This window comes from Miniopterus schreibersii (genome assembly GCF_964146895.1).
Source record: "Miniopterus schreibersii genome assembly, chromosome: 7".
Lineage (NCBI taxonomy): Eukaryota > Metazoa > Chordata > Mammalia > Chiroptera > Miniopteridae > Miniopterus > Miniopterus schreibersii.
In genome coordinates, this window is record NC_138108.1 from 69,103,452 (window position 1) to 69,120,944 (window position 17,493).

General features: G+C 37.2%; 1 protein-coding gene across 2 annotated transcripts in view; it reads left to right on the forward strand.

The window, feature by feature from the left end:
- Positions 1-205: 205 nt before the first annotated feature.
- ZRANB3 (zinc finger RANBP2-type containing 3) overlaps positions 206-17,493 on the forward strand; it is a 185,878-nt gene continuing 168,590 nt past the window's right edge. Inside the window, exon 1 of one of the 2 annotated variants that reach the window (XM_081143380.1) lies at positions 206-275. Coding sequence is in view for 1 of the 2 variants with exons in the window: in XM_081143379.1 (XP_080999505.1) it covers positions 661-770 (110 nt within the window). In the remaining variant the exon portion in view is untranslated. Of the gene's footprint in view, positions 276-515; positions 771-17,493 lie in introns of those variants that run through there. The other variant, XM_081143379.1, reaches the window with a different exon arrangement.

Below are 17,493 nucleotides of genomic sequence, written 5' to 3' on the forward strand. Positions count from 1 at the left end.
GGGAAAAAGAACCAATCGGTGATTAGTAACCGCCCTTGAAGGACGCAAAGGGTAACCAATGGTAAAACTAAGAAGACAGCCATTTTGCCCACTTGAAAAAGAGCCACCTTTTCCCACGAGTTGGAGCCTGAAGTGGGGGAGTTCTGGGAGTTTTCACTGACCTGGAGATATTGGAAAGACAACCATTGTTTTCAAGGAGTATTTATTACGCTTAACAGGAGTAAAGGAAAATTTTCCTCCTCCATGTGGGGAGAAGAGAGGACTACAGCTTAAAGGTTTGGCTCCTCCTCTTAGCGGTAATGGGTTCTAAGCCGAACACCTGGTTTCTCCAGCCCAAATGGGGGAAGGCGGGGTGATTGCCCTTTTCGGTCTGTAGTGGACTACATTTCCCAACATGCTTTGCTCCCGTTCAGGTCCCCTTTCTCCGTTTACTTCCCCAAGCAGCCTGACGGGAATTGTAGTTTTGGGGAGGGACCCATGCCGCCTCGTTGTCCAACGAAAAGGGATAAACTTTTGAATAATTTGGAGTTTTTGAGGAGGAGTTAGTTGTCTCGAGGCTGTGATGAATCCTTTTCGCCGCCGTAACAGAAGAGATGAGGGAGAGAAGAACAAGGTAGTCAGAGCAGAGCTTTCTCAGAACACGGTTGGTGTAGATTCCTGATGTTTGAACTGTTACTTTCAGTTCGTCCCTTTGAAGTCACTTCCGCTTTTGGGCGGACACAAGCCAGACCTGTGGCGGGAGTTGGAAGATTCTTCAGCGAGTGCACCAGGTGTGGCCGTCTGGGAGTGGGGTGGCGGGCAAGTCGGTAGTTTCTTGCATGAGAGATAGGCAACTGAATGGAATTTAATTGCATTTTAAGAAAGAGTGGGTGAAATAGGATAGGGGTAGTTCCTAAATCCATAATGCTATTCTCCTCCCAGCCTTCAATCCCAGAGTCCCATTTTTTCTTGTTTTTTGACTTGCTCACTATTAGGTTGCACCTACATATTTGTCGTGGGTGCCTCCAGTGCCGTTAGCCGTCGTCGGTGAGCTTGTCTTCACGCCATCAGTTTGTCCAAACCGGCTCTGGAGTTCTAAGCTAGCTCCTCCCACTTTTACAAGTTCTGGAGGCTGGTTCCAAGGGAAAAAGCTAGGGAAGGGCTCTGGATTGATACTCAAAAACGGTGACTATGGAGTCAAGCATACAGCAAACAAGTGGCGACAGGTGCCAGCTGTAACACAACGATGAATAAAGAAATTTAAGGACTTCAGAGCCCATAGCCTAAGTTTAGCACATTAGGCTCTGGTGTATGCCCCTCTCCAGATGCAAAATTGAGTGTATTTTTCGCTGTTTGACGTTCCCTTTGAGTTACCTTGGGAAACTCATTTAATGAAAGAAGATGCAGGAGTTATCAGAGCAGGCCTTTCCTCCGCTAGACTAATGGCTTTCATTCTTAAACCCACCTCTCTATCATTTTGAGTGAGACTTTCTTAGATAAATTCTAACTCAGTTGTCGCAGTTGTCTCACTGAGACTTACTTATATAATGTAAATATTTATTTAGCACTTACACTTTCGTACTTTGGGGATAAAAGCAGTGCCAAAAAGACAGGCTCCTTCCTTGTCCTAAAGTAGTGAGGAAGACAGGCCAAAGAAAATTAGAGGTAATGTGACTCGTTCTTTTTAAATCTCTTTCGAAATTAGGTCTTCATTACTCATGTTTTGTGCATTTATTCTGTCACCTCTTTTCATTCTACCTGTGGATTAAAGTAAGCATATTTTCTGTTGTTGTTTTTCTGACGCATTAAGAAGTCTTTGTCTAATACTCATGAGTGGTGCTTATGCACCAACTAGATTATAAATTTTATAGCTAATGCTTCTAGATACAGGGACATAACCATACCTTTCAGCCAAACAGTGTTGTTGGGTCCACCAGATAAAGCCTTGTCTCTTGTTTGTTTTTTATGTTTTAATTTATCTTTATTAAATTAAGTGGAAAGTATTACAAATCCCCCTCCCCACCAATTGATTTCCTCTCCCCACACCCTCTCCCCCTCCTTCTAGGCCTTTATCACACTTATTATCTCTGTCCATGGGTTATGCATATATGCATATAAGTTCTTAGGTTAATCTCTCCCCTCCCACCCACCACTGCCTTCCCTCTGAGATTCATCAGTCCCTTCCATGCTTCTGTCTCTGAATCTATTTTGTTCATTGCTTTATTTTGTTCATTAGATTCCACATATGAGTAAAGATTATGTGATACTTGTCTTTCTCTGACTGGCTTATTTCGCTTAGCATAATACTCTCTAGGTCCCACCATGCTGTCTCAAAGGGTAAGGGATCCCTCATTTTTACAGCTTCATAGTATTCCATGGTGTAAATGTCTGAGAAGATGCTTGATATGATTTTAATCTTGAACTTGTAGAGGCTTGTTTTGTGTCCTAACATGTGCTCTGTCTTTGAGAATGTCCCTTGTGCACCTGAAAAGAATGTATGCTGTGCAGGTTTGGGGTGAAATGCTCTGTAAATGTCAATTAAATCAACCTGATTTAGTGTATCATTTAGAGTCACTGTTTCCTTGCTGATTTTTTTGTCTGGAAGATCTATCCAGTAAAGTCAGTGGGTGTTAAAGTCCCCTACTATGATTGTATTACTGTCAATCTCTCCCTTGAAGTCCTGCAGAAGAATTTTTTTTCACCTGTATGAATCTTTTGTTCTGAGGTGGGTCTCTTGTAGACAGCATATATTTAGGTCATGTTTTCTTATCCATTCAGCTACCCTATGTCCTTTGATTGGAGAACTTAATCCATTTATATTTAAGGTTATTATTGATAGGTACTTACCTACTGCCATTTTATTTATTTATGCCTATGTTTCTCATTCTCTCTATTTCTGCTTCTAATTACAGCAGTCCCTTTATTTCTTGCAATGCTGGCTTGGTGGTGATAAACCCCTTTAGCCTTGTTTTGCCTGGGAAGCTCTTTATTTCACCATCTATTTTGAATGATAGCCTTGCTGGATTGAGTAATCTTGGTTTCACATCCTTGCCTTTCATTACCTTGAATACTTCATGCCATTCTCTCTTGCCTGTAGAGTTTCTGATGGGAAATCAGCTGGTAGCCTTATGGGAGCTCCTTTGTAGGCAACAGCTTGCTTTTTTTTTTTTTTTTTAAATATATCTTTATTGATTTCAGAGAAAGGAAGGGAGAGGGAGAGAGAGAGAGAGAAACATCAGTGATGAGAGAGCCATCATTGATCGGCTGCCTCCTGCATGCCCCCAATGGCGGATCAAGCCCCCAACCTGGGCATGTGCCCTGACTGGGAATTGAACCGCTATTGCCTAGATCCTAGGTCAATGCTCAACTGCTGAGCCATGCCTCGCTGGGCAACAGCTTGCTTTTCTCTTGCTGCCTTTAAGATTCTCTCTTTGTCTTGAATTTTTGGCATTTTAATTATGATGTGCCTAGGCGTGGGGCACTTTGGGTTCTTCTTTCTTGGGACTCTGTGCTGCCTGAACTTGTGTGACTTTTTCCTTGACCAGGTTAGGGAAGTTTTCTGCCATTATTTCTTCAAACGGGTTCTCTAACCCTAGCTTACTTTCTACGTTTTCTGGCATCCCTATGATGTGAACATTGTTACATTTTATGTAGTTCCACAGCTCCCTTTAACTGTCCTGTTTTTTTAATTATTTTTTCTTTTTGGTTCCCTGCTTGAGGGGTTTTTTTCCTACCCTGTCTTCTAAGTTGCTGATCCGATCCGCAGGTTTCCCTAACCTGCTGTTTGTTCCTTCCAATGTATTTTTTATTTCTACTATGTTCTTAATTTCCTTCATAGTTTCCATATCCCTCCTCATGCTGTTGAGCATCCTTATGGTCAGCATTCTCAACTCTATATCTGATAGATTGCTTATCTCCATTCCATGCATCTCTTCTTTTGGAGAATTCTCTTGTTCTTTCATTTGGGGCTTGTTGTTTTGTGTCCTCATTTTGGCTGCCTTTTGGGGCTTGTTTCTATGTATTAGGTAGATCTTCTAGGACTCCCAGTCTTTTGGATGGTGTCTGGTGTAGGCCAATGTAAGATGCTGTTTGTGACTGGCCTGGAGTAGCCTGTTTGAAGTTTTTCTCATGTCACAGCTTGTGGTTTCCTCTGCTGGGGCTGGGTGTGTTTGGACAGGACCAAGATGAGTGCCAAGGTCCGCTTTTCCAAGCCCTGGTTCCAGAAGCAAATCAGGCAAAGGCTCAAAGCACCCAGAGGCTGTTATTCAGTCTCTTAATGAGCCTCAGGCTGTAGAAACTGTACAGGGTGGGGCAAGCTGTTTTCAACTCGTGGGGCAATCCCCCCTCCCCCTCCCTACAAGAGCTGCTTGGAAGGTAAATGTCTGTCTGAGAAACATATTTTCTGCTTTTTGGGGGAATGACTCAGCATAGGAATCCAGATGGCTGCCCTATGAGCTCTATCCTCAGAGTGAACAGTCCTGGATTCTCCTCACACAGCTCTAGTCCACTTTGCCCTCCCTCTGCTGGGTCCCAAGGTGAGTGGCTGCACATGAAACTGTGCATTGGCCCTTTAAGGTGGTCCCTGTATTTCCAGCCATCTCTCCCTGGCAGACAGAAACCCCGCTGCTTTTTACAGCCAGATGTTACGTGGGCACCTTTTTCAGTTCATGTGCTTTGGGCTGGGAAGCCCAGCTTGGGGTTTAAGCCCTGGAGTTTTCAGTGGGAATGCCCCATAGCTGAGATGTCCCTCCAGACCCTCAGCTGCTGCCTGTGGGAGCCCAGCCAGCCCTCTCACACTCTGCACTTTCTACCAGTCTCTATGTGGTCTCTCCTTTTCCTCCTTGGTTATGAGGGTGCTCCCCAGCTAGTCTTCAGTTGCGGTTGATTATGCAGGATGGTTTTTCTGTATTTTAGTTGTAATTCCAATTTGGTCCTAGGAGAGTGTCAGTGTAGCTTCCACTTAATGCACCACCATTTTGGAATCTCCTTTCTCTTGTTTTTTAATGCAGTTGGAATTTTTGGTATAATTTAGCAGTATAGACTTCTACAGATGCTTAGTTCTTGTTTTGTGAGCTCTTCCAGTGTAAATCAAGTTAATAAATGATAATGACAGCTATCGTTTCATTGAGAGCTTCCTCTGAGCCAGGAATGATGTTAAAGTGCTTTAAGTACATTTCCCCTGCAATTCTGCAAGTATTGTTACTTTATGTTTTATAGTTGAAGAAATTGGGGCTCAGTGAGGTTCAGTAAGACCTTAAGTCGTTGGTCAGTAAATTTTGGAGCCGAGATTCAAATCCAGATCTTTCTCATTCCTGAGCTCTTGACCACTGCTTATCCTGCCTCTCAAATATTTATTCATCTCCCAATATATGCCAGACACATAATGAGAGAAAGGTAAAATTCTACCCCAGGATTCTGGAACCAATAGTGGCAGTCACTTCCTCTTTTGAACTATCTTTTGCCCCTCATAAAATACATATTCATTGTATTTAAAAACACAGGAAAATATAAAAAAGAAAATAAAGGTAATCTGTAATCCTTTTACCCCGAGAGATCACTATTATATTTTAGCAAATATCCTTGCAGATATTTCCCTCTTATAGGTGCAGACATATAAATTTTGTAAATTTTTAAAAAACTTTATGTAAGAGTTTATTTGAGCCAAACTGACAACATATGGTAGGGAGCAAGATTTCAAATGCTCCCCTGGAAAATTTTTTGTTAACTGAGCAATAGGCTGTGGATATGACTGAATAAATATCTATATTATTATTTTTGGTAGCTATTTGGTATTTCAATGTATGTCTCTAACGTAATCAGTTCCTAAGTGGTGGATATTTACATTATTTTTTATGAAACTTTTTTTTTATTGTGGTAAAAAACAAAGTTTACCAACTTAACCGTTTTTTAAATGTTGACACTATTACAGATGTCCCTCATTTTGTGTCTCCCTCCCCCACCCCATAATATATAGTACAATTGTGTTAAGTATATGCACCTGTAATACAACTGTTTTCTGGAACTTTTTCACCTTACGGAACTGAAAGGCTGTATTCATTGAACAACAGCTCCGCCTTTACCCTCCTACAGCTCCTGGCAATCTCTATTCTACTTTGTTTCTAAGAGTTTGACTACTTTAGATACCCCATATAAGTGGAATCATGCAGTATTTGTCCTTCTGTGACTGCCTATTTTACTTAGCATCATGTCCTCAAGGTTCATCCATGCTGTAGCGTATGACAGGATTTTTTTTTTAAGGCTGAATATTAGTCAAGTGTGTGTGTGTATATATGTGTATTACATTTTATTTATCTATTCATCTCCCAATGGATATTCAGAGTGCTTCCACCACTTGGCTATTATAAATAATGCTGCAGAGAACATGGGTGTGCAAATATCTCTTCAAGATTTTTAATTCTTTTGGATATACGCAAAAGTTGAATTGTTGGATCAGTTACTAATTTTTAAAAGCAGTACTGTTGTGAGCTCCACCTTTATGTGCCCGTCTGATTATCCCTTAAATCTAACTTTTTAGAAATAGGATTATTTAGCCACAAATACTCTGTAATTCCTAAATTACTCTTTTAAAAGGTTGTGCCCATTTTCTTTCCTACTTACAGTGTTTGAGAGCACCCATTTCCCATCTTTTATTCTATCCAGTCACATTGTAAAAAGTGATCCCTCATTAATTTAATTGAATTCTGTTGATGTTAAGATCTTTTATATCTATGTTGTCCATTGTTATTTGAACTCTTTTGAGTAGCCTGTTGTTACTGATCATAGTCTCTTAATACTTTTAGGTTTTTAAATCTTTGTTACATATTTTACAAGTTTTTACTCCCATTTTGAAATATGTCTTTTTACTTTTTGATGCTGTTTTTCCAAGATATAGTTTCAGTTATTTAATGTTGAAATCTGTCTTTTCCTGTATAATTCTAGTTTATTTTTGATGCTTAGAAATTAGAGAATAAGAAATAATATGTAAATATAAATTTTCATTTGTTTTTACATTTAATTTTATAATGTATATATACTTGGTTTTGTTTGGACTTTGTTCTCTTTTGTTGTTCTTTTTTTTTTTTTTTTTTTTACTTTGCCATACCCATTATCTCACTTTCTGTAGCTTTGTATTGATATCTACTAAGTAAAGCGTGCTTTCCCTCTTCTTTTTTAGATATCTTCTTGTCATTCACATGTTTTATTAGGTGGATTTTTCGTTTCATTTTTCAAATTAAAAATAAATCTCTGTACTTTCCTGTTTTGACAAATTACATTTATATAGATACTGAATACTACATAAAGCAAGGAAAGTATTTCAATTACTGTTAGCAATCAGAATTTTTCATAGGTAAAATCAAGGCTCAATGGGGCATTCTTTGTGCTGTTAAAACGTTTCTATTACAGAATTGGACCAAGATGGTTGCAGTTTACGAGCATATCTAACTTTTTAAATTTTATAATCACTTTTTAGACAGTGGCTTGCATTTGATAGGTGGCTTCTGGTAGAACCTGATAACTTCTGAGTGCTTATCTCTAATTTATAACTATTTATCACACTGTACCCTATAGCCTTCTCCAAGTACTTCAAATTCAACCTGTCCCCTAAATCTGTTCCTCTTTTATCTCACTTGTTTTTTTGGTCAAGAAGTATTTATCGAGCTTCTACCAAGAGAGGTACTGAGGTTACGAGGAAGGACTCCAGGGGGCCTAGGTTTGATTCTTCTTTCTGCCACGTACTCCTTGGGTGACCTGAGGCAGATTAGTTAACTATGTGTGCCTTAGTTTTTTTCTGTAAAATCGAGATAATAGAATACCTATGTATTGCGTGAGGATTAGATGACCTAATATATATAAAACATTTAAAGTAATGCCTGGTACCTAGTAGATGTGTGTTGGTTTTTGTTAATATAATTTTTATTGACCTGGCTGATGCTAGAGTGCTGAAGTAAAACAACAATAAAGCTAGTTGATGGTCCTTGACTTTATAAAAGCATTCTAATAGGAGGGTGAGACAAATTTCAAGCAAACAGATTTTTTAAATTGCCAATTACAGTAAGTGCTTTAAGGAAATAAACTGATATTGAGGAAAATGTCGGGGTGTCAGGTTGGGAGCTTTTGCAGTATTCCAGTTGAGCAGTGATGCCTCAGGATAGGTGATGGCAGTGGAACTGGAAAGAAATTGATTCATTTGAGATATATTTTGGGAATTATTAATAATAACTCAAATTAATGTGGTGGTTAAGGGAGAGGGAGAAATCAAGAATGAACCCAGTTTGCTGGTCTGCTAACTTGCATGATTGTACTATTACTGAGAGATAGAGCAGGGAGCACACAAATTTGGTGGAGAATTCAAGGTACTGGTTTTAGACATTTAGGCTAGAATGCCTATGAGATACCGAAAATGTCAGGTATGTATTAAATGTAGGAGTCTGAAGCTAAGAGATTATAAATTGTATTAGCTAGACTATTTATGGTAGCCTTCTGAAAGATTGTCCCTGCCTCCATATCCATTTTTGCAAATTTGGCAAGGTATTCTTAGTAAAACAGCAGCCTGATTAAATTCTAAGAAAAGTTCCCAATTTCTTGCAGAATAAAGACCAAACTCTTTTAGCATGGCATATGAGAACCTCCCTGACATGACTTGTTTTTGTTTCTTTACCACTTGTCACAAGCATCTTATTTTTTAGCTATGCTAAACTGCTAAGGATTTTCTGGAACTCTATGCTTTTGCAAATGTGACTTCTTTCTCCGTAGAATATTTTTATCTTGATTCTCCATTAGCAAATTCCATTCTTCCTGTAGTTTCAATTTAAGAGTTACATCAAATATTTAAACTAGCTTTACTATATACTAAGCAATTTTTTTTTTTCTAAATGTTCGCTATGTTACACAGAGTCAACACTCCCACTTCTGTATGGGATTTTTATATATACTCCTTTCATAATACTTACTACATTGTGTTGCAGTTATTTGTTTGTAACTCTTATTTCTGTCCTCGATTGGGCTGGGAAGTGAGAATACAATGACATAAATTTATCTTTGTATACCTGGTACTTTCTGCAATGCTTGGTACATAATAGGCACTCCATAATTTTTTGTTGAATGAGTAATTTTAAGAGGCAGTGTTGCATAATGGAAAAGAATTCAGACTTTTAAATTAGACCAATCTGAGTTCTAGGCTTAATATCACCAATATTTTTTGTCCCTAACATGAGAATAATAATGCTTATCTTTGTGGGTTATTTAGAGAATTACAAGAGATTTTCTAAAATTTCCTAGCATAGTACCTCACAGAAAGACGCCACTTAGTAAGTGGGAGTTATTTTATCATTATTCTGAAAACAGTTGCCTATACAATGAAAGATTCTAGTGTCCTTGCTTTTAAAGTAGTTAGATATTAGATATGACAGTTTTAAAGCCCTGTAAGTGACATTGAAACTATTATATAATTCTATAATTTACTGAAATTGATCCTGTATCATTTTAGAATATCCCATTTCACTGACAAAAATGTGATTTCAATTTGTTACATTTAGGTTGTAACTTACAATCTATAAATATAGCTATATCAGATACAAACATGTAAATTGAATGTACAGTGCGGTATAAGCATGGAGTATGTTAAAATATAGAATAAATCTGAAGAATTTCTATGATGAGTATATGACTTTGTGTATAATCATTTTGAAAATATTTGACTAGATAAGTAGACATCCACATTGACTACCTTTTTAAACCCATAATCACAAACTTGTGTGTGTGGTGGTTTCTGGAATCCACGTAATTTAAAGGAGAGGTGTCTAATAGACCTCCATATTCACTACTTACAGGAACTGGCAGTTTACTCAAGCCAAATTTGTATTTCCAATAAGGATTTGGAATTACTTATGTTATTACACGGTTACTTCTGTACTTACTTAATTGAGGAAAGGTATTTCCTAAGGTTTCAGGCTCCTAGTCCTCCCACTCCCCGCTGCCCACTTGCCTCCGTGGTCAGCTAGATGGGAGGAGAGGAGCAGTGAGTAATGGGATCCCAAGATTTGCTTAAGATAGTTCATTCAACAGCATTTACTGGTTGTGTCTATGTGGCCAAAGTACCATAGTAATTAAGACCATTTCCACTGATAATTTTTGTTGACTAGGATAAATTTATAAAATTTAGTTGTCTCAATTAACCGAATTTGTTTTTAAATTGAACAGATTTGCCTGATACTATGTATTAAGAAAAAGTTCCCATATGCAGGCCTTCTTTCTATCTTAGAACTTTCTAATAATAAACTCTAACCTGTGTTCAATAAACTATTCCCCCCTAATCTTAATCACTCTGCAAATTGTGTCCCCAATTTCCCTGCTATAACTTGAACTTGGCTTACTCTCTTTCTGTAAGGGTGACTTCTACATTGGAACATACAGCCCAGCTGACACAACATGCTAGTTTCCTAGTTCCTAGACTGCCTGTCTCCTGTGAACTTGATTTCCACACTAGCTCAGCCATGTACTCCTATGGTCCCACCTTATACTTTCTCATCTCTAGGAACTATTCTACCTCTAGACTCTCTAATCATGCCCTCCTGTCCTTGAAGATTTAATAACAACTAATATTGAGTGCTTGGCGCCAGGTACATGAAATATACTAGGAAACAAAACAGACAAAGGTCTCCACCTTATGGAACTTAAATCCTAGTGGTGAGAAAGACAATAAACAAAAATTATAAAATTATAATAAGTAAGTCAGTTAAAGCATTTTACAAGGTGGTAAGTACTATCAAGAAAGAAAAATTAGTGCAGGGAAGAGATACTATAGGAAGTTTCAATTTTTTGTTTTTAAAATTTTTAACTTTATTCTGAAATAATTTAAGACTTACAGAAAGTCATAAGAATAGTGCAGTATGTACTTGATCCATATGTTCTTGACCCAGAATCACCTATTGTTAACATTTTGTCATGGTTACTTTAGACTTCTTTCTTTCAGAAATACATAATGCTTCATGAATTTGCATGCCATCCTTGTGCAGCGATCATGCTAATTTCTTCTGTATCATTCCAATTTCAGTATATGTGCTGCTGAAGCAACCACGAAAGTTGCAATTTTAAGCAAGGTGGTCAAGTAAAGTTTTCATTGAGAAATTGACATTTCAGAATAGACTCTTTTTAAAAATATTTTTTTATTGATTTTTAGAGAGAGAATAAGGAAGAGAGAAGAGAGAGAGAAAAACATCCATGCAAGAGCAGAACATGGATTGGCTGCTTCCTGCATGCCCCCTACCAGGGATCGAGCCTGCAACCCAGGCATTTGCCCTGCCCTGGAATTGAATAGGCAACCTTTTGGTGCACAGGAGGACGCCCAATCTACTGAGCCACACCAGCCATGGTCAGAAGAGACTTCTTAAAAGAAGTCTTAAAAGAAGTAGGGGACGTAGGGGAGGTAGACATGCAGATATCTGGGGGAAGAGTGCTATAGGCAGATGGACCACCTAGTGTAGAATCCAAAGCAGGAACATGTAAGGACGTCAGTGTGACAGGAAAAAAGTAAGGTGGAGAGGCAACAGGAGTGGAAGGGGACAGATTGTGGAAGGACTTATAAACCATTAATTAATTAAGTTTTTATCGGAGTCAAATTGGGAGCCACTGAAGTGTTTTGAGAAGTGATATGATCAGCCTTTCTTTTTATCTCACTGACTGCTGTATTGGGAGAATGGGGGGAATGAAGAGGAAGCTGGGATATCAGATTTTTGAAGGAATTCAGATCAGGTGAGGAGATTTGGAGGTGGTAGGAAATGGTGGGATTCTGGGTATATTCTGAATGTAGATCCAACATGAGTTGTTGATGGATTGGATATGCAGTCAGAGACAAAGAAAGGAGCCAAAGGAGTGCCTGGAAGAGTGAGATGGGGAAGACCATGGATGGAATAGGGTTTGAGAGAAAGATCTAAAGTTCACTTTTGGCCATGTTAACTGTGTGATGCCCATTAGATTGCTGGGTAGAGATATTTGGTTAGCTATATGAATCTGAAATTCAAGAGAGGTCTTATCTCCATATATAAATATAAGATTCATTGCCATAGAGGTAATATTTGAAGCGATGAGACTGATCTCTAAAGGATAGAGCAAAGGACACTAAGAACTGATTCCTGGTATACTGTAACTTAAGAGGGCAAGGAGATGAGGAAGAACCAGGAAAAGTTTAGTCTAAGAAGGAACACTGTGTAGGATAAACACCATGAGGATGTTGTGTTCTAGAATGTAAGTGATTTAGTGAGGAGGGAATGATTTACTGATAGGTTCAGTAAGATGAAGATTGAGAATTCTTTCCTATACTCCTTTTACTTCCAATTCAGGACTTTCACATATACTCTCGTCTGGTTATGGTCTATATATTCTTCAGGTTTCAGCTTTGATATATGTGTATCTCTTAGGAAGCTTTCCAAGCCCCCAAATTAGAAAACAGTACCTCTTCTATACTTCCTTAACCCACTGCTACTTCCCCTATAGTATTTCTTCAAAACCACATCTAGTTATATATCCAGAGCTTCGTACAATGTCTGCTCTGTGTAAATACCTAAATATATTTTTGTTGAATGCATGAAAGAATGAAATTCAGGGATGAAATTTATTAGATGATTATTTTTTAACTAATTCTTTGTAGGGCAAATATTTTGGCAATTTAAAATAGACATTTTTACTGGGATTTAGCCCTGAAGCAGAGCTGGAACATTCTTATGTTGAAATGGGAGCAAAGATCCAGATGTGTGTGTTACCTCTGCACTAGCTACATGATCTTGGAGTTTTATCTTTTGGTCCTCATTACAGTGGTACCTGGGTTTTCGAATGTAATCCATTCCCAAAGACCGTTGGAGTTCTGAAAAGTTCAAAAACCGAGGGATCCACAGCCGACAGCTAGGCTTCAGGATCTTGCACTCAGCGGAAGCCGCGTGGCATGTTCAACTTCCGAGGCGTGTTTGAAAACCAAAGCATTTACTTCTGGGTTTACAGGGTTCGTAAAACAAAATGTTCATCAGCGGAGACATTCGAAAACCTAGGTACCACTGTAGTACAATATCACAACCCAGATATCAACATGATCAATACAGAGAACATTTCCATCTTACAGGGTCCCTCATGTTACATTTTTATAGCCACAACCACTTCTTTAACCCCTGGCAACTACTAATCTGTTCTCCATTTCTATAATTTTGTCATTTCAAGAATGTTATATGAATGGAATCAAATAATATGTAACCTTTTGTGACTGGCTTTTTTCACACACCATAATGCTTTGGAGATTCGCCCACATTGTTGTGTGTATTAATTGCACTTATTTATTGCTGAGTAGTATTGCATGATAGGGATGTACTTACACTTCGTTTAACCATTCACCCATTGGGGGATTTCTGGGTTGTTTCCAGTTTTGGGTTATTATGAATAAAACTACTGTACTATAAACATTCCTGTATATGTTTTTGTGTAGATATAAGTTTTCATTTCTTTAGGATAAATGTCCTGGAGAATAATTGCTGGACCATATGGTAATTGCATGGGTAGTTATTTAAGAAGTTGTCAGTTTTTCCAGCTGACTGTATGTCTATTTCATCTTACTGGAATCATACATCAAGCCAGGATTTATTTGTTTGGTTTTTGTGTTTTAAATCTTTGGGTGAAGCTTTACTTCTTTTTAGGCTCTGTAGTCATACAAATTTGCATTTGAATGTGGTTTTCTCACGCACTGTATCATAGTTTCCTCCTGAGTGATCAATAATACAGTACTTGTTTCGTAGGGTTCTTTGGAGGATTAAATGAGATAGCATATGTTGAAGTTGTTGGCACATAATAGACACTATTATATGTTAGGCACTCCAGAAATACCAGTTCTTTTCCTACCTTCAGAACTAATAACTGGGCTTCCTTTTGCTGGTGTTCATGTTGTTTCAGTGGCATGTAACTTCATCTCAGAAGTTTGTTTATGTTATAATCAGTTCCAGTCTTCAATCATCAACCTTACTAAATTGGCTTATAAATCTACTAGTTTTCTGTAGATTGTTGTTATTCTGTGTATATAATCCTGTTATGTCATCTGTTAATTGAAATATTTTTTTCTTTCTCCTTTTCCTTTTGGCTTATTCAACTGATCTGAGTCCACTTTTAAATAAAACATGAGGTAATAGACATATTTGTGTCCTGTCTGATCTTGCAGGGAAAGCTTTCAACATTTTACCATAAGTATGATGATTGCTGGGGGAGTTTTGGTAAAAAATTTTCATCATATGAAGGAAGTTCTTTCCTATTTTTCCTATGTCAGGGAGCTTTTGCTCTGAATAGATTTTGAATTTTATCATATGCTAACACTCCCCCCATTGCAATGACCATACACATTTTTTTCTTTACTTTGTTATTGTTGAGAATTACATCTATTGAGTTTTTTCACACTATATTTCTTAACAGCTTAATTAAGATCTAATTCACATACCATAGAATTCACTTGTTTTACAATTCTGTGGGGTTGATACATTCAGAGAGTTGTGAGACCATCGTCATGATAGAATTTTAGAACATTTTCCATCACTCTACAAAGAAACCCAGTACTCATTAGCAGTTGCTCTCTATTCTCCGCTGCCCCGCTCTCTTCCATCCCTCCATTCCAACCCCAGCCCCAGACATCCACTCATTTATTTTCAGTCTACAGATTTGTCTAGTCTGGACCTTTCATATAAATGAAATCACTCATTATGTGATTCTTTGTGACTGGCTTCAGTCACTAAGCATAATATTTTCAAGGTTCATTTATGTTGTAGCATGTATCAGTATTTCATTCTTTTTTATTGTCAGTAACTCTGTTGTATGGATATACTATATTGTCTTTATCAGTTGATGGACATCTGGATTGTTTTCACTTTTTAACTGTTATGAATAGTGCTGCTATCAAAATTCACATGCAAGTTTTTGTATGGATGTATGTTTTTATTTCTCTTGGGTGTATGCCTAGGAGTAGAATTTCCAGATCTTATGGTAATTATATTTAACATTTTGATGAACTGCCAGACTATTTTCCACAGTGACTACACTTTTCTAAATTTCCACAAGCAGTGTTTGAAAGTTCTAATTTTTCAACGCTTTTGTCAACACTTGTTATTAGGTTTTTTATTTTAGCCAACCTAATGGGTATGCAGTAGTATCTGTGCTTTTGATTTGCATGTCCTAATCACTAGTGATATTGAGCATCTTACCATGTGCTTATTGGCTATATCTTATTTGGAGAAATGTCTATTCAGATCTTTTGCCCATTTAAAAACTGGGTTGTCTTTTTATTATTAAGTTGTAATTGCTCTTTATATATTATTGATGCCCTTGTCAGATATCATTTGCAAATATTTTCTTCCCTTCTATAGGTTGCCTTCACTTTCTTATTGCAGTACTAAAGTTTTTAATTTTATTGAAGTCCAATTTATAGATTTTCTTTTATTGTTTTAATTTTTGGCATTATATTTGAGAAACTGTTGCATAACCAAGGGTCACGAAGATATACTCTATGCTTTCTTTTCAAAGTTTTATAGTTTTAGCATTTATATTTTAGTTTTTGATCCATTTTGAGTTAATTTTTATATATGGTGTGTTAGGGGTCAAACTTTGTTCTTTTAGAGGTGGATATCTAGTTGTGCCAGCACTACTTCTTGAAAAGATTATTCTTTTCCTATTGAATTGTATTGGCACCCTGGTCATAGATCAACTGACTGTAAATGTAAGGATTTATTTCTGGACTCTCAATTCCATTAATCTATGTATCCATCATTATGCTAGTACTACACTGTCTTTATTATGTAGCTTTGTAGTAAGTTTTATAACCAGGGAGTATAAGTTCTACAACTTTGTTCTGTTTTTTTTCTATTTCAAGATTGTTTTTGCTACTTTGGGTCCCTTGCTTTTTCACATGAATTTTAGGATCAACTTGAGCTTTTTTTTTTTTTTTTTTTTTAATTTTTATAAGAGTTTACTTGAGCCAAACTGGCAGCATATCCTGGGGAGCAAGATCTCAGATCCTCTTGATTGAGCTTTGAAAGTTGAATCAGCCTAGCATTCCTAAAATAAGCCCATTTAGTCTTGATATCTGAGTCTTTTAATTTATTGCTGTATTTGATTTGCTAATATTTTGCTTACCTATGAATATAAGAAAATGGCTTATCTATTTTTTTCTTGTATTGTGCTTGTCAGATTGAAACTAGACAGTGAGTGGGTCTGGGCTCTCTGTCACTATTTGAGCCAATTAAGCAGAGACGGGGTTGAATGCTATATGAGCGTTTATTCCAATAATGCTGGCAGTATGGGAGAGCAGCAGATCATCCACAAAACTCTGCTCTATCCCCACACTCCCGACCCCATAAGTCAGCTGCTTATATTGGGTAGAAGGACAAAGATTACATGGGAAAGTAGGAATTACAGGCATGGGGAAGTCAGCAAGGTATAATGGTTACAGGCTACAAGCAATGCCGGCTGGGAATCACAAACGGTGGGTGCCTCCCAGACTCCATTGTTTCAGCAACAAGGTTGCCAATCTTTCCATGATGATAGGCAGTTCTTAGAAAAGGAGAATGGACCACATTTCAAGGTTAACTCCCATGTTCCAGGGTGTACAATTCTCAGCCAGGTTAGAATGTGCTTTCTCTAATCAGAACAGAATAATCATGGCTAATAAAGCATTATTAATATTTCTTATAACTATAGCTAGTTCCCACTATTCTATTTCTGCCCATAACAAGTTCAAGTTTAACCTGGCTTCATAGAATGAGCTTGAAAAAAACATTTCTATCCTTGTACCAAATGGCTCAAGTTTGTTTGTTGTGTTCTTCAAATCTTCCACATCCTCATAGATTTTTAATCTGCTTGTATAATCAATTACTGAGAAGAATCTATTAAAATATACCACTATAGTTATAGATTTGGCTATTTCCTTTTTTTTCTGTTTCGTTTTCCTTATAGTTTTATTTACTTTGAGGCTGTTTATCTTTCTAATAAGTTAAACCTTTTATCATTATAATATACCCTTCTTTACTTATTTTTTATTGATTTTAGAGAGAGAGGAAGTGGGGGAGAAAGAAGAAGGGGGGCAGAGAGAGAGAGAGAGAGAGAGACATTGATTTGTTGTTCCACTTATTTATGCATTCATTGGTTTATTCTTGGATATGCCCTGACCAGGGATTGAATCCTCAATCTTGGTGTATTGGGACGAAGCTCTAACCAGCTGAGCTATCCAGCCAGGGACTTTATTTCTTATCATGTTTTTAGCCTTCAATGTATGTTATATGATGTTAATAAAGCTCTATTGAGCTATATTTTGGTATGCATAGTATGTCTTTTTCTATTCTTTTACATTCATTGTTTACAAATCTTATTTAAAAATCTATGTATTTTAAAGCAACATATAGATAATTTTTAAATTCAGTATGATAATCTTTTTCTCTTAATTGGCATTTTTAGTCCATTTATATTTACTGTCTCTTCTAGTTCACTAATTCTCTTTTAGTC